The 25,425-nt window shown below is 54.6% G+C and overlaps 1 protein-coding gene across 8 annotated transcripts in view; it reads left to right on the forward strand.

Annotated features, from left to right (window-relative positions):
- ZMIZ1 (zinc finger MIZ-type containing 1) overlaps positions 1 to 25,425 on the forward strand; it is a 248,024-nt gene that overhangs the window by 118,620 nt on the left and 103,979 nt on the right. For all 8 annotated transcript variants that reach the window (XM_034930952.3, XM_034930956.3, XM_034930955.4 and 5 more), the window contains 2 exons: positions 14,213 to 14,321; positions 21,040 to 21,153. In XM_034930952.3, the coding sequence (XP_034786843.1) occupies positions 14,262 to 14,321; positions 21,040 to 21,153 (174 nt within the window). In that variant the 5' untranslated portion in view covers positions 14,213 to 14,261. The remainder of the gene's footprint in view (positions 1 to 14,212; positions 14,322 to 21,039; positions 21,154 to 25,425) is intronic.

Consider the following 25,425-nt stretch of genomic DNA (forward strand, 5'->3'; position numbering starts at 1 on the left):
CCAAGTTCCAGTCCCAGCAACCTCACTGCCCAGCTGTGTGACCTTGGGCGAGTTGTGTAACCTCTCTGGGCCTCAGGTTCCTCTTCTGTGAAGTCTGAGCTGTGGTGCCCACTTTGCTGGGCTGGAGTGAGAATTGGATGGGATGATGTATGCGAAGGGGCCTGGTGCAGCGAGTGGGCTCCCGGAAAGCTCAGCACCCCAGCCATCCTCAGAGGTTTGGGGTGCAGGGAGAAATGAGTGACATCTTGATCAGCCCCGGGCTGAGGAAATGGGCACAGAATGGTGAGCCATGTGTCCACAGTGCAGTATGCATGCTGGCATGCTTGGGACCCCCAGGCCAGGATCCTCCTGAGGACACACCTTGTGTCCTGTGTCCCTCCCAGGCTGAGCACAGGTGGTGCAGAGCTGACCCAGGGCAGCGCCTGGAGAATGAATGAACCCAAGGGCCTCCCCCTGGGCAGCCGGAACCCGCGCAGTCTGCCACTCAGCTTCCCTGTTCCCCAGCCGCAGAATAGTGTGGAGATAGCTTGGTTTTGTGGATAGTTACTGGGCTTTGAAGTCTGATAGATCTGGGTTTGGATCTCAGCTTTGCCATCTTCTGATCTTGGGCAAGTTCCTTAGTTATTTTCAGCCTTAGTTTTCCCATCTGTAGATGGTGCCACTCATTCATTCTACCTTCGGCTATATTGTTATAAAGATAATTCACATAAAATACCAAATATGCTGCCTGACGTAGTACATAATGAAGGACACACCTATTGTTCTTGTTACTATTCAGAATTATGAATGGAGATGTCAGTGTGACTGCAGGAGGGCCACCCACCTCTAGGGCCTCAGGTAGAGAATCCTGCCTGCTGCCTGGGCCACCTGGGCCTGCACGCACCCTGGCTTCTGTGCCTCTGGCTGCAGTCATTGCTTGGGTGGGACAGGGGAAGGTCATCTCCGCCTCAGGCAGCTCATGTGACCTTCCTACTCTGGCCTTTGCCCTTCCAGGAAGTGTTCTGGGCCGCTCTTCCCGCCCCCGAGCCAGTCTTGCTGGGGGAGGGAGCCCAGGGCGCCTTCAGGCAGGCTCGTGGCTGGTTGGGTATATCCAAGGTGGCCATGGATTTCATGAAGCTGGACATGATACTGGATTCAGAATCCAGGATTCCGATCTTTCTGCGGCTTCTCTTCGCACAGACATCTTTGTTTCTGGTCACACCTTTGTGGCCAGAGCCCAGCTTGGAGCTAGGAATCTTCCTCCTGTCCCCCACCCCCCTAGCATCCCCTCCCCCAGTCTTTTACCCGGCCAGCTGGCTCTCCTTGCCTCTTCTGTGTCTCTCCTCCAGCCTCTCCACCCTTGGGCCACTCCCTTTAGGTCGGCATTTCTCAAAGCAAGTCCTGGGGAAAACTAGTTCTGTGGGATTTTAAAATGTGTTTAGTGAAAAAAGCATTTTTGCCATCCAGTAACACTGAGAAAAGCCAGATTTCGTAAGGCCCTTCCCATGCAAGCGTGCTTTCGTGATCTCCCAGAGGAGGACAGAAGATGCAGCTTTCCCCAACTCATCTAACCGGGAATGCTTCGCTCAGGAGCACCTCCTGCAACCTGGTTTCCAAGAAACAGATCTGGGCAGAGCCATCTGGGGTGTCCCAGTCACCAGAGCACAGTGTGGCTTTTCTCTGATCTCCTGTCTTTATTAGAGATGGTGCCCAGGCAGACTTCATCTGGGCATCGAGGCCACTGCTGGAGGAGCTCACTTGTCCGAAAGCTCCTACCCTAATCCATCCTTCCCTCTGGAACATTTGTGACTGTCCTTTGCCACTAAAACAGAGTCCCTCCAGCTCCTCAACCTGGCATTCTGGCCAATGGCATGGGACCCCTGCCTCCCTCTCAGCTGCAACCACCCAGGACTTCTGAGGTGCCCTGTTGAGCTCATGGTGTGGTTCCCAGAGGGCCTGTGGAGTGGTGGTGTTTAACTCTGTCATGCAGGCACCCAAGTCTCTGGCTCCAGCTTCCTTCTGCCTCTGATGGAGCCGATAAGACCCACCAGGGCACTCTAGAGAGTGAATGTTCACCTGCTCAGGGCGAGGCTAAGTTTCCTAGTCACTAACCCAGTGAATCAGCACAGCAGCCTATGAAGTTGTACAATTATGGTTACTGTTGTTATTATTTATAGATGAGGGACTTGAGGCATACTGAGGCTAGCATTGTGCCCCAGGGCACAGAAGCCAGCAAGTGTCAGAGCCAGGATGCAAGCCCAGGCAGCCTGGTGCCCTTAACCACTAAGCTATACTGCCCATCTAAGATGGGGTGAAACATGGGTCAACTCGTGAGGTTATAACACCAAAGTGCTTTGTAAACTGTAGAGTGCTGTGCACATTAGACTTTCAAGTCACCAGGCAGCTTCGGAGCACCTAGCGTGATTTTTGTCTCTGTTGGCTTTCAGCAGGCAGCCAGGAAGCGTGTTTTCGGATTGCCTGTGGGGTGTCCAGCCTGTGCTTGGAGGGTTTCAGGAATGAGGGCCCTCTACTCTTGGGCCGAGGTGGCTCAGTCCCCTGAGTAGCCTCACACCCAGAGACTCCACTAAATGAAGATCGGGCTAGACCCAGCTGACGCACGCCCCTCCCATGCCATGGGCTTTCTGGAGAGTAGAGCTTGATGAATCACTGTGCCAGCCTCAGCCCAGCTCCCACCCCCGGATCTAGGGATGCTAGAAATCTCCACAGGGAGCTGTGGGGGCTGCCCAGGGCCTCTGCAGGGAGAACCATAGCTGCTTCCTAGTAAGAGCCAAGCCCCTGTTCCCATCACACTTGGCATGGGCACCCTGTCCTACCCCACCCCAACCCCCAAGGCGGCTTGGAGCTCCCCAGGGCAGGCCCGTTTGAGCTGTCTGTGGGCTGACCGCAGGCCTGGCCTGGGCAGGCATCAGCAGGGGTGGACTGGATGTGGTTGGGGCAGCTGGGGCTCCTGAGGCCTGGGTGTGGGCCCTGGCCCTGCCTCGGATCCACAGTGGGGCCTTCAAGGCTCTGCTCTACGCTCCCTGCCTCAGGCCTCCGTTTCCTCATCTGTAAATATTAGGATAGGCCTGCGCAGATCCCAGATCACTTCCAGATCTAAGCCATGAGGACTTTTCATTGTTTTTCCATCTACCACTTTTAGCTCAAGTAAATGTCTGCCTTCTGATTCCTCTGTTTCCCCAATTTTTTGGTTTTTTAGAAATTAAAAAATATATATATACTAACAGTGAAGAGCAGCTAACTAAAGGAGTACACTCATGGGCTCAGGAGGAGCAGCCACTGCCCTGGGTCATTCACACCTCCCTGTGTGGCTAGGTAGAAATCACCTACCCACTCAGAGCCTCAACTTTCTCATCTGCAAACTGGAATAATACTTGTCTGCAGGCTACTGTGAGACTGTGATATAAGGTTGCTTGAAATAGGCCCACCCATCCATAGAGGCTCTTAGCTTGAAAAGAACCTGGCTGTGACTCTCAGTTTAGGGTAAAGAGCACAAAGTCAGGAAACGGGAAGTTTGCATGTGGATCTGCTTGGTGGCCTCAAGCTAAGCCCTCCCCTCTCTGGCCTCTGTTCACTGCCTTTTCAAAAATAGACCACCTAGAAGACTTCATCTCATGTGTTGGTACCAGGTGGTTAACAATGGCTGTGCAGAAGTGTATGTGGAGGATTGGCTGGGAGAGTGCAGTGATTGATTAGCCATGCCTGCTATGGGTGTGGGAGGTGGAGGGTTATATGGATGCCACCTCCACCTCTTGCATACCAGAGCATTACCATCCCTATGCCAGCTGGTCCTTAAGGGCTGATCTAGTTCTGTCTGACTCTTCCTGGGGGATGCCATTAATCCTGCCCCTATTCGGAGCTCCTGCAGAATGCCAGGTGGGATTTGGAGCCTTGGGGAGCTGGGGGTAGGGAGGGGACAATGGAGAATACCTCCATTCCTGGAGCCAGGGTGTAGGAACATCTGCTAGGTATTTACAGCCTTCTAGAGGGCACCAGCTGGTGGTCGGGGGGGTCCTGCCTCTGTCTACAGTCACATCCTTCCCTATATCCTCCAAGGGCCCTCCGGTAACTGTTCTCACCTCTCTCTTCCCCACTTCATGGCATCTGAGCCTTTGGAGTCACAGACAAGAGCCTTGAGGCAGAGCCAGGACAGGGACACTGCATGAGCACTGCTATCCTGGGAGAGGCTTGTGGCCTGGGCCCAGCACTGGACGGGCCTGTGACTCCCTATCTTCACCATCCTCAGCACTCCACAGCAGAGCTAGTCACCTTCCTCTCACTCAGGGAAGTTGGGGCTGGGGAAGGCAGTGTCTAGTTGAGGGAGGTCTGCCACATTCCCATGGAAAACATGATACAGAAAAACATGGGCTTTGTAATCAGACCTAGATTCAAATCCTGGCACTTGTCAGTAGTGTGACCCTAAGCAAATCATTGGACCTCTCAGAGGCTCAGTTTCTTCATCTGTAGTAGCCTCTGTTTCTTCATCTGTAGTACTGTAATAATAATTGGACCAGCATGATAGAGTTTTGAGGCTTAACTGATGTGACATAGAGAACCTAGTGTTTAGCACATATAGGCTTGATAGTTGTTCAGTACCTCTTTCCACTCTGAGGACACAAAGTGTAGGGGTGTGGCCTCCTTGGGAATGAGAGAAAGCCCAAGGGGCCTTCTCCAGAGCTGAATCCAACCCTCCTTTGCCTCTTGGGAAGAGAAGCTGTCAGAGGAAGTTCACTGTGAGGTCAGGGATTTGGAGTATGGCCAGAGGATGGCAGGGGGGTTTGGCCTCAAGGGCATGGCCTAGGCCCTCTAAAGTGTCATGTGCCCAGAAAGACAAGGCACACCAAATGCAGCTAGGATCCCAGCCCTGTGTGGGTCGGGTCAGTGGGCTGGCCCCTTTTTCAGGGCCACATCACTGAGTGTTTCCCCAGGAAACTGTCACTTCTGAATTAACTTCTGTGTCCCAGGGCAGGTTGTTAGGCATAGCTGTGTGGGGCTGACTGTCATGAAGCCCCCACTCTGAAATGCCAAGGTTACATTATGTTATCCCACTAGCCAGCATTGACAATGGGTGTTCCCGTGAACAAGGATGGGTGTTGGGAGATTGGATCATGAAGAGAAGTGGGTCCACCCTTCCGGAAGCTTTGAGTGCCAAGCCAAAGCATCTGAACTCTGTGGTGGGGTAGTGTGGAGCCGTGTCAAGTCTTGGCACAGGAGCACTGCCCTGGTTGAGGAAGGAGGGACTGAATTCTGAAGAGTTGTGGTCCGAATGCAGAATTTCACTTTTTAAAACACTGTCCCCTAAGTATTCATTTGCTCAGCTCCTCAACACAGTGGGGCAGGGAGGAGATGGACTTTCCTGCTTGACAGATGAGGATGCAGGCTCAGGAAGGTGAAATACCCTCCCACAACCTCATAGCCAGGAGGTCTGGCTCTCAGGACCACTGCCTACCCAGGGGCCCCACCCTGTGCAATGACTCACGCTGGCCCGAGGGCCTGCTCCAGTTGTCCTGCTAAGAGCTGGAAGCAGCTGGCCCTGTGCAGCTGCCCGGAGCTGCCTCTTCCATCCCTCTCCCCATCTCGTCTCCTGTCTCTCTGCCCTTCTTTCTGACTTCCCTGAGGTAGGGCACAAAGTCACTCTCCTACTGTCCTTGCTTCACCACCACCCTCTTCCTCTGCATCCAGCCTGTGTGCCTGGTGCAGGCTACCGAGGGTTGGGAATGCGCGAGCCACCTGCGACGTGACCACAGGCAGCTTCCACACCTCTCTGAGCTTCTACTCATTACCTTTAAGGTGAGGAAGTCATCAGTCTACATCAGTGCTTGCCTAACCTCGGTCACTTTCATCCCATTCATACTATGTTTAAAACAATTCTTTAATTCACTTAGGTCTGCTATTGCTACCTAATTTAACTGCCTGCTAAATAATAATATTCATGAACTCATCAGTCCAAAAACTTAACTATGAGAATGTAAAAGGTTTGTCCATGGACCTTCTAAAGTCATCCTTATCCCACCAGCAGTACATGTATCTCTCTTTGGGAACCTTCAACGGGGTAACCAGTGTCTCTCTGAGTCCTAGGATCTTCTGATTACGGCTGGGTGATGGGTTTTTCAGCTCTCACCACCCTGGGTCTCATGTACACCCAGCAATGGGCGTGCGTCCACCTGCCTGTTCACCCATCTAATGAGTACCTGCTGAGTACCGAGCCCTGGGCTAGACTAAGGGATCTGTAACTGGAAGACATTCCAGCTGATGGAGAGACAGTTGCAAGGACTCAGCCCTCATCTAGTGCCGCTACGATGGGGGTGTGTGACAGGGACATGGAGGGGATAGGGATGGAAACCAAGAAAGAGCACGAAAGAGTGACAGTTGAGCCATACCCTGATGGATGGGAGGTGTCCAGGCATTGCGGGCAGAGGGACAGTCAGAGGCAAAGACATGGAGGTGCGATCTTCAGAGCACAGTCCGGGAGGCAGGGAGCAGCCCCACGTTGGGGACAAGGGATGTGACTGAGAGTAGTGAGGGCTAGGGGCCAGGCCGAAAAGGATCCCAACTGATGCTGACATGTGCAGGTTGGCAGGTCATTGCTGAGCCCAGGGCTCATGAAGTTTGTCCCTTTGGGAGTCTAAGGCTGATGAAGGGGCTGTCTGGGATGTCCTCTGGACCCCTAGGCTTTCCCTTCTGACTGTGTCTTGGAACGCAGCCTCTGCTCGCGGGCTGTAGGCAGAGCCGCCCACTCCTGCCACTGGCACCGCTTGCCCCAGGGGACCTAAGCTGCAGATGTGCATGGTGATTGAATCATTTCTGCACACCACTGCTCACACAGCTCCCCGGGGACCCCCACTTGCCTGTGCAAGCTGTCATGAGATGTGTGTGCTCAAGTGCATCTGTGTTGGCATCCAGCATGTGCACATACCTGCTATGAAGTATGCAAGGGGGCACATGTGTATGTACCTATGCACACGTGTGCTGTGCAGACGCCTCTCTCTGGGTGCGTGTGCATTATGTGGACTGATGAACTAGTGAGGCCTCAAAGGTGGGAAATAAAACACTTGTGTTGGGACAGCTGACTGTTCGGTTGGCTGCCACCCTTGGGAGCTAGCTGCCTGTGGAGCTCCACGTTTCTGTGGGGCAGCGAGAAGCACCTCATCCCCGTGTCCAGTGAGGAGCCCACTGAGGGGTGTTTGCCTCCCCCAGCCGTTGAGACCGTTGAGATGCTTCTCTCCTTGCTGACTTGGCAGCCCAGAGATATCCAGGGCTCTATTTGGACCTGTCAGAGGGGCTCCAGCCCAGCTCTGCTCACGATGCCCTCCGTGTCCTCTTCCTCTCCCCACCTCCGCCTCCCACCCTGCTGCATGAGGGCACGAGGCAGGTGTTCCCAGGCCTTTTCAGCTCTCAACGTTCTATCCTCCAAGCAGCCCTCTATACATAATAGCCGCTAACTTTTCTTGAACTAGTCTTCTGCACCAGGCGCCGCTAAGCGTAGACACCCTCGCTCTGCTGGGTGGTGAGAAGTGTAAATGGAAGCTTGGTCCCGAAAGACGTCCCACGGGAGTTGGGGAGACCGAGCTGACCCCATGTTACCATCCAAAAACTTCCATTTGCCCAACTAAGCCCAGCCAAGCGTAAGGTGCAAGAAGAAGCACAGAGCTGTGAAAGGGGCAGCGTCGTGGCCTTGGGCTGCCCTGGAAGAACAGCTCCCGGGGCTGCCGGGCCTTCAGCCTCCCCATGGACCTGCCTTGGGACAGGCTTTGCAGCTTCAAAAGCAGGCATTCTTCTCTTGTGGGGATGGTGTTTTCTGAACAGCCGGAGCTCCTCACAGGGAATCCTAAGAGGCTGGTATTTGACACGCTGCCAAAGGCTGACCAGCCCAATCCTGTGCTTTGCAGACAGCGAAACGGAGGTCCAGCTCTCTGCCCTATTCACTCAGCAGAGCAGGGTCCTGATCCCCCATGCTGATTAGCTTTGCATGGCTCCTGGCTGCTCTGACCAGGAGACATGGCGGGGGTCCTGAGCCGGGATGGGGGTAGCCTGCTTGGTCCCACCCCCCATTCAGGGGCAGTAGGAAGGGCTGAGGCCACGGGTGCACCTCAGGCCAGGCCGACAGCGATCTGTTGGGCGGGAGCCCGGCCTCTCCGGCTCTAGAGCTGCAGCCACGGAGGATTTGTAGCGACTTGTAAAGGCTTAAAGGAGTCCAGGAGCCCGGAGGCGGAGGCAGCAGCCCAGCTGAGTGGCGCTCTTGTGGCGAAGGGCGACCTCTGCTGGCCACCAGGTGCATGTCACCTCCCAAAGGTGGCCGGTGTGCAGGGAGCCCAGTGATGTAAGTGACTGGATTTGGGCAGGTTGGGTGGAACAAGAAGGTCATCTCCTGGGGCCCAGTCACAGCCGGAGGTGGGGACTACCAGGAAGCTCTGACTGCCAGTCATGGGGAGTGCAAAGAACAGCACATTAACAGCTGGAAAGGTAGAGGGTTTGAATCTCAGCCCAGCAGCTTTCCGGCTGTGTCACCTTGGGCAATTTGCTTCACCTCTCTGAGCCTTTTAAGGATGAAGAAAATTAGCACTGCATAGGGCCTGGCCTGGTGCCTGAACATAGCAGGTGTAGAACAAATGGAAGATCCCAGCCTGCCCCTCAACAAGCTGTCTCTTGCATGCCTCCCTCAGCGCACCCTTCCTCTCTTTATGCCTGAGACCCTTTGCTGTCTAGGCCTTTGACCCTTTTACTCCAGAGACTGGAGCCTCCATCTCCTCCATTCCTGGGGTTAGTAACCGCAGTTCTCCATCATTGACCTCAACAGTTTAAAAATGTCACCTCACCTGTAGGTGCCTCCATAATCCGCTAGCCATTTGTTCTTTTATTAAGAAACACAGGACACAGCGCTGTCCCTGTGGTCTGCGATGTCCCTCCTGCCATCCATCTACCCACCCTTGGGTCTCACAGGTGTTGCAAGCCTAGACACTCACCCCTCGGTTCCTGTGAGCTGCAGCCCTGCCTGGGAGCAAAGCCCCCTGGGACCTGGACCCAGCCCAGTGCCCCTTGGCCTTGAACAAACCACTGATGGGCCCCAGGCTCCTCAGAATAAAACCAGCTGAGGCAGAGGGGGTAGATAGGGGACCTGAAAGCACCTTCGGCCCTTAATATTCCAGGAATCTTTCTGTCCAGAAGCCAGTTCAGTCCAGCCGCCGGCCTCCAGACAAGACTGCCCGTGACCCCGCGTGGGGCCAGCCCGAAGGTGGACAGTCCCATCTCCCAGTTTGCTGTTAACTTCTTAAAGCAGGACCTGGGCCCCGCTATGACTAAACAGAAAAGAACTGCCTCTGAGCCCTGTGGTCGCCAGCTGGGTGGATCTAAGCTCCTGTGCCTGCCTGGGGCTTCCAGGCAACAAGCATTTATCAAGGCCCACCGGGCTCTGCCCCCGGACACAATGTCAGGAGAAAGTTCCTCTTGAGAGGTAGACCCTTATGGGTCACTGACTTGCCCCTCTGCAGCATCCTGTTCTGCAGATGGGGAAACCAAGGCCAGGAAACCAGAGAAGCCCACTCGAAGTCCATCCTGGCTGGGGACACCTGGGTGCTCATTGGAGTGAGGGAGAGGACGGAGGGCCTGGAAGCACACCTGGAACCTCCACAGTGCGCAGGTCTGGCCCCCAGGTCACTTAGGTTTGTCAACAGCGCCCCCTGCTGGCTGCCTGGGCCGCTGGTGGCCCTTTGTCCTGGTGGGCAGTGGCCTGCCGACAGCGGGATGAAGGCCTGCCGGGCATGAGGTTTCTTTGTACTTCTCTTCTGTCTCCTCCAGCTAGGAGCTGAGCCAACCCAGGCCTTTGTGGGATGGGTCTCCCTGTCCTGGCTGGCTGTGAAAGTTGAATTCTCTATTGGAACCCTGGCTACCAGTGTTCACCCATGCCCCCACGTGGGACCCAGGCCTTCACCGCCGCATGGGTATCACATGGTGCCTGGGAGACCACCAGGGTCCTTTGGCTCTGATGGGGCCTGGCACCAGGAACTGAGATGGCCTTGCTGAAGGTGGCACTGTCTTGCTCCTGCTCTGGGCTCTCTGTGTCCTTGTCTTCCGCACCATGGTTTGTCCCTGACCCCAGGAGCCTTTGTCATGTGGATGCTGGCTGAGGGTCTGTGTGGGTAAACTCAGGAGGACAAATACAGCTCCCGCTTGGGTGACCTACAGAAGTAGCAAGCGGAGCTGCCCTGATTACGCCCCTGCCAACCCAGACCATACACACACACACACACACACACACACACACACACACACACACCTGTACCCTGTCCCCTCCCCAGGACCTGTTCAAGAGTGAAAACCGTAAAGGGAAAGCCAGGATTCTAGAGCTGGCTCCTATCCAACAAGCTGTAACCTCCAAGCCTTAGTTTCTTCATCTGTAAAATGGGGATGTAACTACATTCTCTTATCTGTGCTGTGCCTGGACCAGTACCTGACTCATAGGAGGAGCTCAGCACATGGTCATCTAGTAGGTAAATGTGGGCTTGGATCAAGAGTTCCTTGAACACAAGAAAATGATTTCATTTTAATCTCCGCACGCCCAACCCATCTAGCCTAGGACCCCACACATTGTCGTTATTAAAAAGCATTTTGGCCAGGTGTGGTGGCTCACGCCTGTAATCCCAGCACTTTTGGAGGCTGAGGTAGGTGGATCACGAGATCAAGAGATCGAGACCATCCTGGCTAACATGGTGAAACCCCATCTCTACTAAAAATACAAAAAACTAGCCGGACGTGGTGGTGGGCGCCTGTAGTCCCAGCTACTTGGGAGGCTGAGGCAGGAGAATGGCGTGAACCCGGGAGGCAGAGCTTGCAGTGAGTGGAGATCACGCCACTGCACTCCAGCCTGGGCGACAGACTCTGTCTCAGAAACAAACAAACAAACAAAAAAGCATTTCTTGGAGAGCAGAAGCATGTACAGATGAGCAAGTGGAGACTAAAGATGTTTGAGTGGATGAGTAGACAGGTGAAGAGGCGGGCATTTGTTTTTATTATTGTTACTTATTTATTTTTTAAATTTTCTTTTTGGATGCTCCCTCACCCCCCTCCTCCTTCCCCAGGCAGGTATTTTGATAGATAAATGATGGGTGGAGAAATTGGGCTTCAGGGTGTGACATGTGTGATAGGTGGTGGGTGGGATGAATGGAGGGATGGTTGACAGGGTGAGGGTGGAAGAAATAAATATGGGTACAACCCCCACTTTCCCCTTCTTGCTGTAGAGCTCCAGAAAGCACTTATCAAAAATACAAATTCCCAGATGACCCTGCAACTCCACTTCTGAGCGTATGTTCTCTAGACTAATTCACACACGTGTGATGTGCCGATATGAACGGTTATTCTGCAGCACTGCAATGATAAAAATTTGGAGCCGGGCGCAGTCGCTCACGTCTGTAATCCCAGCACTTTGGGAGGCCGAGGTGGGCAGATTGCCTGAGGTCGGGAGTTCGAGACCAGCCTGGCCAGTATGGTGAAACCCCATCTCTATTAAAAATATAAAAATTAGCCAGGCGTGGTGGCAGGCGCCTGTAATCCCAGCTACTTGGGAAGCTAAGGCAGGAGAATCACTTGAACCTGGGAGGCGGAGGCTGCAGTGAGCCACGATCACGCCATTGCACTCCAGCCTGGGCAACAGAGCGAGACTCAGTCTCAAAAAAAAAAAAAAAAATTGGAAAAAGCTTCAGGGTCCCTCGTTTCAGGCTGGAGTGTGAGCCCCCAGAGCAGAGGGGCCTTGTCTGAGGGCTCAAGCCTTAGAACAGCACCTGGCAGGGGGCGATGGGCAGATGTTAGTTGGATAATGCTTCATCATACCTAGGAATACTGTGCGGCCATTAAAAAATGAAAAGGTGGCCAGGCGCGGTGGCTCACACCTGTAATCTCAGCACTTTGGGAGGCCGAGGCAGGGGAATCACGAGATCAGGAGATTGAGACCATCCTGGCTAACACAGTGAAACCCCGTCTCTGCTAAAAATACAAAAAATTAGCCAGGCATAGTGGCAGCACCTGTGGCCCCAGCTACTCGGGATGCTGAGGCTAGAGAATCGCTTGAACCCGGGAGGCGGAGGTTACAGTGAGCCAAGATTGCGCCACTGCACTCCAGCCTGGGTGACAAAGTGAAACTCCGTCTCAAAAAAAAAAAAGTTCTTTGTGTCTTGATGTGGAATAAACTTTGAGATGTATCATCAAGAGGGGGGAAAAGAAAGCAACATCCAAATAATGTGTATAGAATGTTATTATTTTATGTTTTTTAAAATGTGGCAAGAAATAGCGTGTGTAGATATTTGCTTCTAGATGAGACTCTCCAGAAGGGGGACTGATGGCACTGGTTCTCCTAGAAAGGGCACCAGGGGACTGGGGACGGGGTCTAGACCCAGGACTCGATACATTTGTGGACTTTCTGATTTTTGAACCATGCAAATGAATTAGCTTTTCAGACACACATGGAGCAATGAGAATTGCACCAAGAGCTACACATCCTTTAAAGCAATTGGAGGAGGAACAGGACTTTCTTCCAAAGGCTGGGGCCAGGCAATGGTGTTGGGTCCCTCAACAAGTGTGTGTAGAAGGCAGACAGGCAGACAGGCAGGCAGACACAACCTACACTTCCACCAGCTGCGAGGACTTGGCACATCTGGGGCCTCAGTTTCCTCATCTGTAAAATGGAGATGATCCTAGCCTTACAGAGTGTGTGTGAAAAGGAAAGGAGAGAATGCAGGTGTCCAGCACGTGAAAAGTCCTGGCTGACATGCCCAGAGATGAGGGGTCTTTAGTGGGGAGTGTGACAGAGTAGCAGGGAAGGCTTAGGGCCCCAGCTCTCCTCTCCAGCACCCCGGGTGTGACCCAAGTGTCTGCAGCCTGAACTGTCCACTGGGGGCAGGAGGGCAAATTGAACTGGCAGCGGGCAGTCTCCTGCCTTGGCCCAAGGACCTGGACCCCTAACAGTGGGTGGACTAGGGCTGTACAGTCCTTCCTCTCTCTACCTAGATCCCCGCCTTTGCTGTGTGGCCTCCCTGGAGCGGCCTGGGGACTCCCGGGGCTTTTTCGAGCCGAAGGAGCTTCCTCCACTTAGCTCTGTCATCCAGAGGGAAGTCCCATTCATGCTAATGGCCCTGAGCACTCCCTTCTCCTGCACTTCAGGAAGGGTGAGCCTAGTGCCAAGCCATCCCTGCACCCGCACTGTCAGCCTTGCACAGTGGAAACCGCGGGCTGGCAGTCAGGAACCCGGGTTCCTGGTGTGGGCTCAGACACCACTTGATGTGCCACCCTGGCTTTTCCCTTTCTGTCTCTCAGCCTCAGTTTCTTTATCTAGAAAATGGGTGTGGTGCTCATTCTTATCCTCCTTTTCCAGGAGGGCAAAGTGAAAAAAACAGAGTTGTGAGTGGTTTGTAAATTATGAACAACTCAAAGCCTGAGGGACTGGGGGAGGGCAGATGCCACCTGAGATCTCCACTCAGAGCACATGTGCATGTACACTGAAGGTCGTCATATGGGAAGGTCCCCCTGCATGCACATGTATGAACACACACACACATACACATGTACACACACACACACGTGGGCCAAGCCCTGAACCAGGAATCCAAGGGGAATTGCCACCCCCTCCACCACCCAAAACACACATGCACATACAGAAATGTGTGCACCTGGCTGGGCGTGGTGGCTCACACCTGTAATCCCAGCACTTTGGGAGGCTGAGGTGGGCGGATCACCTGAGGTCAGGAGTTCGAGACCAGCGTGGCCAACATGATGAAACTCCGTCTCCACTAAAAATAAAAAAATTAGCCGGGTGTGGTGGTAGACACCTGTATTCCCAGCTGCTCAGGAGGCTGAGGCAGGAGAATCGCTTGAACCTGGGAGGCAGAGGTTGCAATGAGCCGAGATCGCGCCATTGCACTCCAGCCTAGGTGACAAGAGCAAAACTCCATCTCAAAAAAAAGAAAAGAGAAGAAATGTGTGCACCTGCATGTGCAGTTCCTTATCCCCTGGTGGGCATGCCTGCCCAGTGCTCACATGTGCCACACATGGAAAGCACCCAGAAGCATTTCCTGCCCTCAGCCCAGTGGGGTACCCCAGGTGCAGCCCCACAGGGCCCAGCAAAGGACTCTGGAACCTGCCAGTGTTGTGGCCAGAGGGCAGTTGGGAGGCTGCTCAAGGTTGGCAGGCCTGGCGTGATCCAGTGACAACCTCTCCTTTCTCTTCGCAGGCTGGACAACGTTCATGGCTCTCGGGTAGAACCTAGTGAAACGGCCAGAATGAATTCTATGGACAGGCACATCCAGCAGACCAATGACCGACTGCAGTGCATCAAGCAGGTGGGTATGGGGCAAGGCACACTCCGAGGGCGGGGCAGATGGGGCGGGCTGCAGCAGCAGGGCATCTGGCGGGTGCTGGCTGGAGACGATGGCAGGGCCTCCTGACCACCTACCTATCGAGGCCGTTATTGGCATGCTGGCACTGACCAGCCTAATGCTGGAATCACATGCCTGGGTTTCAGTGCCAATGCTGCCCTGTCCCTTTCCACACCCTTCCCAGCTGTGTGACGTTGGGCCAGTGTTGTGGCCTCTCTGGGCTCTGTTTATGTGCAAGGATGCAGTGATGCACCTGGCACTTCCATCTCTCTCCCACCACCTCCCTCCCTAGAACTAAGCTCCCTGCCCCTTTGCTCCAGTTGTTCTCAAAAAAAAAAAAAAAAAAGTCACAGGCTGGGTGTGGCAGCTTACGCCTGTAATCCCAGAACTTTGAGAGGCCAAGGTAGGAAGATTGTTTGAGCCCAGCCTGGGTAACATAGCAAGACCCTGTTTCAGAAAAAAAAAAAAAAAAGAAAAGAAAAGAAAGAAAGAAGGAAGGAAGGAGGGAGAAAGAAAGAAAATAAATTAAAGCTGAGAAAATTTTACTAATTTATTTAAAAATAAGAACCCATTATAGGCTGGACCCAGTGATTCACACCTGTAATCTCAGCGCTTTGGGAGGCTAAGGGAGGAGGATCACTTGAAGCCAAGAATTTGAAACCAGCCTGGGCAACATAGTGAGACCCCATCTCTATTTTTTAAAAAAGAAAAAAAAAGCCACAAGACAAGAGGTCCTAGGAAATCATATCATTTTACAGGAAAGGAAACAAGTACAGAGAGCGGAAGTGGGTAGCCTGAGTCCACTCAGCCCCTCTGGTGCTGGGAAGACCTAATTCCAGTGAGTGCCATGGTCCCCACCCTGCTGAAGCTCATACCAAGCCCAAGAGGCAAGCTGCCTAGGAGTTCCTCTATTTGGACTGCCGGGAGGTGGGGAACCTTTCACAGGGGCGCCTCCAAGTGGTGGCCAGGAGTGACGTGCCCACCTGCTGGGCCCAGCTCCCACTGCCCAGGCTGGCAGCTTCCCTGCACAGACCCACGAACGTTATTCACTCCAGGAAGGACCAGGTACAGCGAGAGGGGCACGGGCTTTGGTGTCAGATGCCTTGGACCCAAGTGCTCATTCCTTTATGGACCCATGGTGAGATCTCAAGCTAGTCCTCCATTTCTCTGAGCCTCAGCTTCCCCATTTGTCAAATGGGGCCTACCTCGTAGGATGCTGTGAGGATGTTGTGGGTGATGCACGTAGCCCAGCCCTGGTGTGTGGTGGGTTATCAGCTAATGGCAGTGGTGTCCATTGTCCTCAGTATGTCAGTGACAGGGAAGGGAGTGCTGGGGCTCAGGCCCCTGGCCTAGGCCAGCTTAGCAGGAAGCTCAGGCAACCAGCATGGGCTGCTGGCCCCCGGGCTTCCGCCAGGCAGAACTCACAGCCCCCTACCCACCCAGCCTTCCCTCCCTGAGGGCCAGGACCCAGACAGAGCCTCCCCAAGGTGCCTGCCCAGTGGAACTGAGGCTGTTCCTCGAGAACGAGGGGTGTGTGTCTTCTTATTAGCATCGAGCAGAGGAATCTTAAAGTCTATGCAGGGTATGTGGAGAGGAAATTGAAGAAGGCTTGTTACAGATTGAACCCAGCCCAAATGGCTCTCCCAAATGCCAATTACACGCCTCTGCTCACCGTGGCAGAATAGAAACCAGACGCCAAGACTCCCTCCTCCCCCACACTCCCTCCTCCCACTCAGGGTTCTGCAGGACTCTTTCCTAGCTCTACCTTTCACTCTGTTTCTCCCACCCTTGGCTCAGCTGGCAGGGGCCCCGCCCTCCAATGGGATGCTCATGCCTCCTGTGCATGGGACCCTCCGCATGGCAGGCACACCACTCCTGCCGAGACCTGCTCTCAGCCTCTTTCCTCTTGGCACCTAGCTCCATATCACCAGGGGTCAGGGTGCACCTGACTTCTTTGGCCCTCCCTGGGTCCATCTTGGGCAGAGGCCCACCAGAAGCCCCTCACAGCATGGCACACAGCTCAGTCACCATTCCGTCGCTTACAAACTATGCAGCCTTAAGTTGCCGCTTCACTTCCCTTCATCTATAAAATGGGCATCATAATTAATGCACATTCAACCAGCACATGCCAGAGCCCGCACCACCCTCCCTCACCTGCCCCGGCACACACATGCATGCACACACACAGAGGGCTCTGCTTTTGAGCCAGGCAGTGGCGCATTTGTGAGTGTGCCCAGATGCCCCCTGGGCCATCCAGAGCTCCCTGCATGCTCCATGCCCCTCCTCCCACATCTCCGGTCAGACACAGCTCAGTGCTGACATCTGTCTGCTCCACAGCTGTCCTAGAAGTCAGCCTCGGCTGGCTGGGGACTGTTGATTCTCAGGCATCCTGTAACCTAATCAGAAGAGAAAGGCAAGCATGTCTGCACGAGCTGAGATGACGAGCTGTGCAGACCTCGGGCTGGTAGGGGCTGTGGTTCCCTCACCTCTCCATACAGCCTTCCCTTCCTGCCCTCACCTTGGTTGTAGCCTTTGCTGGCGTTCACCAACCCCCACCCTCTGCACCCTGCTGCCCATGTCCCCTCACAGCCTCTATCTAAGCTGCCTTTGCCCCTTCTCAGCCTCTTCGTACTGGGAGAACCAGTGCTCCCTCTCTGCAACATGCCCTTCTCGGAGATCACTGCCACATCCCAGCTCCACATGGAGAGCCCTGCAAATCAGCTCATTCCTGCTCAGCAGCTGCCCTGAACCCCAGGGGCCCTTCTGAGCATCTGTACCCCATCCCTGAGCTTGAACACTTCCTGGGCACCCAGCTGTCTCACCTACTCTGCTCTGTCTCTCTGGAGCTATGGGCCCTGTAGGAATACATCAGGTCTCCCACCAGGTTGAGCTCCTTGGGGGCAAAGGACATGCCATATTCATCTCAAAATCACAGAGTCTAGCATAGCATCCAGCTCAGAGTGGGGCCCAGCTATTTTAGGTGGGCTGAGGAGAGGGGTGGACTGATAGATGGATACATAAGAGAATGGATGGATGGACATATGGGCAGATAGTTAGATGGGTGGGTGGGTGGACGTGTATAGATGATGAATGGATAAATGGATGAATGAACAGATAGGTGGGTGGCTGGATAAATTAACTTCTGGATGAATGGGTAGATAGGTAGATGAATGAAGGGATGGATGAGTGGTGGATAAAGTGGTGAATGGATGAATGGGTGGGCTGGCAAGCAGACAGATGGATGAATTGATTCATTTAGGATGGATGGATGGATGGATGGATGGATGGATGGATAGATGGATGGATACACGCATAGATGGATGAATGGATGAATCACTTGATTCACAGATGGACTGGTGGACAGATGGATTGATAAGATGAATTCATCATTTCAAGGCATTGGTGTGCCCTGTTCCTGCCCCAGCAGACTCAATGGCATTGGATATAGCCCAACTCTTCTGAGGAATTATAGAGATGGGCAGGCTTTCTGGTGGGGGACAGAGTACTAGTGTCCAGTAACAGCCACAGTTAGGGAGGCCTCTGCCTATGATTCAAACATGTGCTCCCATCCCCAGCCCATCAACGGCTGGCCAAGCTCACCCCTGCCCTGCCCTGGCCCCTCCCTCCACCTCCCGCTGGGGCTCATTCTGCAGTGGCCACGTTGCTGGCCTACACAGCAGGCTCACCATCCTTTGGACAGTTAACTGCTCCCCAATCATTTCCCATGGGATTCAGCCTTGTGCCAGCCTTTGGGGTTCCAGAGGTGAACAGGAGGCTGTTTCTCCCCTCAGGAGGCTCAAAAGAGAAACAGGGAACCGTGGAGGGGCCCTGGCATCAATAGCAGTAGCAGTCTTTCCCTGGGCTCCTGCTCTGTAATGAGTTCCTTGTCGTTTCTCAACTTTGCAGCAGCCCTGAATGCCATCACTACCCCGTTTCACAGATGAGGGTCTGATGTGCAGCAATATCTCCTGGGCTGCATGGCTCAGCAACTGAGAATGGGGTTTGGACCATGTCTGTTCTGTTTATCTCACTAGATCACTTTGTCTGTCTGTGCACTTCAGTCACCTCTTGGTTGAAATAGGTGACAAGGGCACAGAGAGGGGAGGGGGCTTGACCAAGGCCAAAGAGCTGCACAGTAGCCAGCAGTGTATTCCCAGCACTTTGGGAGACGGTGGTAGGAGGACTGCTTGAGCTCAGGAGTTTAAGACCAGCCTGGGCAACATAGCAAGACGTCGTCTCTGTTAAAAATTAACAACAACAACAAAAAGTAGCCAGGCATGGTGGTGCACACCAGTAATCCAAGCTACTTGGGAAGCTGAAGTGGGAGGATCACTTGAGCCCAGGAGATTGAAGCTGCAGTGAGCTATGATCGCACCACTACACCCCAGCCTGGGTGACAGAATGAGACCCTGTCCAAAAAAAAAAAGCCAGCAAAGGGGACACTTGATGTTTTCTTCAGCAATGAGGTGTACCCACAGCCTACAGGCCACACAAGCTGTCTGGGGTGAGCTCTGAACGCTGGTGAGATACTGAAGGCTGGGCACTCGGGTGCCAGAACCAGACTGGGCCTCTGAGACGGACCTCAGAGGCTACCCCTGCACCCAGAGCCCCAAAGTGGGGTGCTGTGACCAGCTGGGGGCAGGCAGCTCTGAGGCAGCATGCAGTGGCTCCTGCCTCTGCTAATTTGATGTGACATCACTGAAATAAACAGAACAACTCGGTTAGCAGGGGTGGTCACTGAAATAAACAGAACAACTCGGTTAGCAGGGGTGGCTGGTGGGCAGGAATCAGCTGATTTGCATGGCTTTCCACGTGCAGCCTAGATACCACCTGTGGCCTCTGAGTGGCATGCTTTAGAGAAAGGGCACAGGAGGCAGAGGTGAGGACCCGCCGCTGCCCTCTCAAAGGGCTTGTTTCTGTATGTTGAAATTACTCCTGTCTCACACAATTCAAATGCAGGGAGCACTGCCTTTGCGGAAGGAGCCAGGGCTGAGAGCGGCCACATGCAGCTGTACTTCCAGGACAGCCTTTGGGAGACAGAGTCAGGGCCAAGGGCAGCCCCACGTGGGAGCACCCCATGCGCCAGGCACTTTGCCAGGGGCTGTATAAGCCTCATCTTGTTTAAGCCTCACTGCGGCCCCGTGACGGAGGGCTTTGTTGCTGCTTGCCTGCCCTCTTTCTCTCCTACATCTCTTTCTCTCCCTTTACTTCCATGGAAGGAGGACATTCTCCTTCATTTCACTTTCCTCCACCCATTTTTAAATATCTTGCCTTGCATGAACTACATTGTAGCAACAGTCACGGAACCTTAAGCAAAAGAAATAAAACCCCACCACCAAGTCATGTTCTGTCATATCCCCATTTTACAGATGAGGCTACTGAGGCTCAGGGAGCTGAGGGGACCATCCTACGTCAGTGGCTGAAAGTGGGTGAAGGCAGAGTGTGGACTCCCGTAGCTCCCCTGCCAATTCTGGGCCCTGCGGCTCCTAGGCCCCTCCCTGCCCTGGCGCTGGGGCAGGCTCATGCTGCAGGTCGAATGGAGGGACTGCCCTGGGTGGCTCCTGTTCTGTTGTTTCTCCCAGTACCAAGGCAATGGGACCTCAGGAGGTGCCATCATCTCTGCAGTGGTTCACATTCCTGTGCTGTGGACACCCTCCAGGGGTCCTTCAGGAGGACACAGTCAGTTACAGCCAAATTGGGCCAGAGCCCCATCCCAGAATCTCACCTTTGCCCCTAATCTGCTCCTTGCTTCTAGCCACATCTTTTGTCTCCTGGACTCAGTACCCAACTCAGAGGGCCTGGGGAGATGGATAAGAGTGAAGGGGGGCATGGGAACCACCCCTTTGCTTTGCACCTCACCCACCCCACCAGCCCTGCAGCCTGGGCCTGAAGCAGAACCAGGAGGCCCAGCACCCTGGCACCAGAATTCAGTCTCCATCGACTCAGACTCTGCCTGGCAGGGGCCTGAGCTCAGGCTGACTTCCCCAACCATGCCAGCAGCCTCTGAGCGGATCCAGGCGGGCCCAGTACGTCACACACAGCAGCCCCTAGTGTGAGGACAGTACAGGCACGTGTGCTTCCTTCACCCTCCCAGCTGGCTGTGGCCTCCCCCAACCCATCACCTTATGTGGCTAGGGCAGAGCAGGCTCCAAAGCCAGAGCTGGTGGGAGCCCAGTCCTGGGCTTTGATGGCGGTGGCTGGGCAGTCAGGAAGGAATCTCCAGGGCCAGCCTGTCCTGGATCAGGGAGGGAGAACTCCCGGAACCCTGCAGGGATCACCTTCCGCCACCCCCCCCCCAGCATCCAGAAAGCACTCTGCTATTAGTCATCAGCCTTCTCTAGACCTTGGTTTTCCTGTCTTTGCAATGGGGCTACTAATCCACTGGGGTGGGGATGGGGGTAGAGGTGGAGGTGAGGGTGGGGGTGGAGGTGGTGGGGGTGGAGTGGAGGTGGAGCGGGGAGGTGGAGTGGAGGTGGGGGTGGGGGTGGGGTGGGAGCAGGCATGCCGAGCACAGGGTGTGAAATCGAGCATGAGGAAACTTACTGATCCCAGCTACCCCTTTACCCCTTTCCGTGAACCTCCTCCCCAGTGAGGCTGGGTTCTTCCCACCCCAGACCCCCACACGCTGCCTGTGCTACCCTCACTCTTGGAGCCTCAGCCGCCTCCTTTTCCTTTCCCACAGCACTTACAGAATCCTGCCAACTTCCACAATGCCGCCACGGAGCTGCTGGACTGGTGTGGAGACCCACGGGCCTTCCAGCGGCCCTTTGAGCAGAGCCTGATGGGCTGTTTGACGGTGAGTCTGCACCCCGTCCGCCTGCATTCCTGCCCAGGAAGGTCAGCCGAGTGCTAGCGTGCCTGTCCAGGTTTCAGAGAGGTTGTCAGACATTGGGAGGTGACACCAGTGAGAGAGCTGGGAAGACACTGGTGTTGGGGGATGGCCCTATTTGGTGTGTCCCCCACGTGCACACCCCCAGGGGACCTGGAGTTGATGAGGAGGCACAGTCCCTAGGGATTGTGTGGGTTCCCACACTTGATGAGAAAGACGCAGTGCTCACTTTGCAGGTCACTGTTCCATCATAAGCACAGTAGAGAAACTCTCAAAGGGTTTTCAGCCATTTTTTATCCAGTCATTCATTCATTCATTCACTTAGCAAACATGTATGGAGCTTCTTTTGTCATCATCCATCCATTCAGGTAAGCATTGATTGAGCCCCTCTTACATCCATCCGTCTAACCAAATGAGCATTGATCTCTCATTGATCATGTATGATCCCTCTGCTAAGTCTGGGGAAACTGAAGATGAATAAGGCTTCACCGAGCCTGGTTTCCTCTGTAGCGGAGGAGGCAGATGTGTAAAGAAGTGACTGAGAAAATCATGTCCACAGTGAAGGCAGCACAGGGAAGGGAATCCTGAACTGGCTGGGTGGCGGGGCAGGGTGCATAAAACTGAGGAAAGGAGCTACCCTCCATGGGCAGGAGTCTGCAAAGCAGCAGAGGGGCAGGAGTGCTCGGGGCACAAGCAGCAGAGGGGGCAGGAGTGCTCGGGGCACAAGCAGCAGAGGGGGCAGGAGTGCTTGGGGCACATGGAACAGCATCTGCAAAAGGCCACACACCCGATGGAACCCAGAGAACAGGAAGGGTCGAGGCTGCAAGCTGGGCAGAGGCCAGGTCCAGAGTTTGTGGTATGATCGGCCAGGCTAAGGAGCTTGCCAGCCAACAGGGCCCCATGGAAGTCACTCGAAGCTTGGGAATGTCCCCAGCCATGTGGCCTGTGTCCATATGTGTGATGACCAGGGAGGGCAGCTGCTCAGAAGGCCCTGAGTCCACTTTGAAAGGAATGTGGGTAAACAGATGGTAGGGGAGCCCGCCTATCCTGAGGCTGGGAGAGGAGGGACCAGGAGGATGTCTGGCCGGGCGGGAACAGCGGGCATGGCCCACGGGCACCAGGCTTCCTGAAAAGCTGGAAGGAGACAAAAGGCCCACATGGCCTTGGCCTGGAGAGGAAGAAATAGCGGCAACATGGCTATCGTGACAAAGTATCTGTTCTGTGACTGGCGGGGAGCCGGCCCACAGAATACACCATCCCACCAAATCCCCTCAGTGAGCCTGGCCTGCAACCCTCCCCCACATTTTACAGAGGAGGAAACTGAGACTTGTAACTGACTTCCCAGGGGCGCACAGCCTTAGAGGTGGGCCTGGGATTACAGCCGAGGCCTGCCTGTCTTCAGAAGGGATGCCCTTGGCCACTAGGGATGCCAGACAGGGATGCAGCCCGGACCCTCCTGGGGCTGCTCAGCTTGTCAGAAGCCAGCACCATCTGGCTCCCTCAGGCCACCAGGCCAAATCGAGCAGCCACCTGCACTGCCCAGTCTTCCTCATCCTTCAGCCCATGGGCTCCCCTTCTCCCTCCGCCCCCCCAGCCCCCTAATCCTCTTTGTGGGGATCTGGTTCCAGGCTAAGCCATGTGGGAAGGGACAGATGTTGCCAGAGGCTCCCTCACTTCCACCCCAGCAGAGGATGGAGGAGGTGGGAACCTTGTGTGACGTGTGTCCAGCCAGGCTGCCACAGTCTCCAGCACATTGCCCGGAGCCTGACCCTGTCTATCTAGGATGTGGGGACTTGAGACTGAATCAGAGAGTGGCCCTCACCGGCCTGGATGGACCAGGAACTGGCTCTGCCTCAGTCCTCTTGTCCATGCGTTCATTCATGAACATTCACTGGGCTCTTGTTGGGGGCCAGGCCCTGTGCTGGGCCCCAGAGGGACCATTGTCAAGGGGCTGGCCTGCCAGGGGGAGCCTGACATTGAACCCACAAAGGAGCAAACAGGGACATATGCCAGAGCTCTGGGAGAAGGGGCAAGGGCACAGGGCAGGAAGTGTCTCCTGAGGAGTTGACCTCCTTGGGAGGATGAGAGAGCAGGGTGCTCCAGGCAGAGGGAACTGCTAATGCAAAGGCCCTGAGGCTTGCTGTGTTCATGAACAGAAAGAAGGCTCAGGTGGCTGGAGCCCAGGGAAGGGAGAAGCATGTGAGATGAGGCAGAGGAAGGAGGTGTAAAGCAGCTAACACAGGGCCCACAGGCCAAGTGAAAGTCTGGGCATTATTTGGAGGGCAATGGGGAGCCCTTGAAGGGTTGTCAGCAGGAGAGTGATGGGCTATGATTTGTATAGGGGCAGGAGCTCTGAAGGGAGCATCTTTTGAGGGCAGGATGGAGGGATCATGGAGGGCTTCCTGGAGGAGGGAGCCCAGAGAGGGCCTCATGAGATCTGGCTGGACAGAGAGGAATCCATGGCAGGAGAGGCTGCGTAGACAGTGCCCACTCTCCTGGGCCTCTGCTCCCTGCCTCCAGTGTAAGGCATGTACCTAGTGGAATGGCCCCCACTCCTGCAGCCTGGCCACAGCTGCAGAGACCTGAGTCTAGCTTCCCTTAGAGCTCAGTAGAGCCAGCAGCTTGAAGGGGCTTGGTGGGGGGTAGTGGGGATTGTCATAAACGACGCTTCAGTGCTCAGGGTATTTTCCCTAGCCACTGTCTCTTTGGATCCTTATAAAGACCCTTTGAGGTGGGCAGGGAGTCACCACTCCCATTTTACAAACAAGGCCACTGGGAGCAGGAGCAGCTTACCCTAGTCCCAGGCTGGTCCCACAGACTCCGTGGGAGCCTCTGGGCCCTGTTGCCAGTGCCCCCGTTCCCCAGGCATCCTCAGCCCCAGCCCTGCATGGAGAAGAACGGAATGTGGGAGGTAGGTCCCAAGGGACCTAGGTGGGGCAAGACAGCTGTCCCCTCCCCACACAAACGCACACACACCCTCCCTATCCAGGTGTCAGCCTGAGCCCTCCAGGTTGCTGCAATCCCCGGGGTGACCTCTGGAAGCAAACTCCAAATTCCTCTGGATCTGGCTTACTTTGAGGATATAAATTAAAAATCACTTAGCCCCGAGCAGCAAATGGACACATTTCTGTCATACTCACTTCTAAGCAGCTCAGGCACAATTAAAGTGACCCCAGACCTGGCCCTGCCATCCCGTCTGCTTCACATCTTGAGACTTAAGGATGCGGAAGCACAGGACCCCCAGGCCCTGCCCCAGGGGCCGGCACAAGCCCCGGGCCACCACTTCCTCATCAGAAGCAGGCCCTTCCTCCTCCAGTAGTCAGGCAGAGCAGCCCCTCTGGGCGCCCTCTCCCTTCCGTGGGCTTAGGGAATGGCAGAAGACAGAGGAGACAGTGGGAGAGCAGGTCCAGGAGGGAACCGGGTTTCACATCAGCAAGCCTCTCCTTCATCTCCCCAATGAGGACGCCCTGCAGCTTCAGAGGAGGTCAGAGTCAGAAAGACCTTTCGGGTCCCGCCCCCTGCCAGTAATGGAGACCCCTTCTCCAGCATTCCCCAGACAGCCTGTCCTCCTGTTTTGTGACCAGCAGGCTGGACGCTTTTCAAGACAACTCAGTTGCTTTGTGGGACTAATGTAATTCACCACGTGACCTTAAGCAAGTCACCCGTCGTCTTCTTTTTTTTTTTAATTTTTTTTAAATTTTAGAGACAGTGTCTTGCTCTGTCGTCCAGGCTGGAATGCAGTGGCACGATCATTGCTCACTCCAGCCTTGACCTCCTGGGCTTAAGCGATCCTCCTGCCTCAGCCTCCTGGGTAACTGGGACTACAGGCACCTGCCACCATGCCAGGCCAATTTTTAAAATTTTTTTAAAATTTTTTCTTAAAGGTGGGGCCTTGCTATGTTGCCCAGGATGGTCTCAAACTCCTGGGTTCAAATGATCCTCCCACCTCAGCCTCCTAAGTACCTAGGTACCACTGGCCTACACCATCACACCAGATTAAAAAATTTTTTGCACAGATGGGGCTGGGCATGGTGGCTCATGCCTATAATCCCAAGCACACCTGAGGTCAGGAGTTAAAGACCAGCCTAGCCAACATGGTGAAACCCTGTCTCTACTAAAAGTACAAAAGAAAATTAGCTGGACGTGGTGGCACACGCCTGTAATCCCAGCTACTCGGATAGCTGAGGTAGGAGAATTCCTTGAACTCAGGAGGCGGAGGTTGCACTGAGCTGAAATCGT

This window comes from Pan paniscus, chromosome 8, assembly GCF_029289425.2.
Source record: "Pan paniscus chromosome 8, NHGRI_mPanPan1-v2.0_pri, whole genome shotgun sequence".
Lineage (NCBI taxonomy): Eukaryota > Metazoa > Chordata > Mammalia > Primates > Hominidae > Pan > Pan paniscus.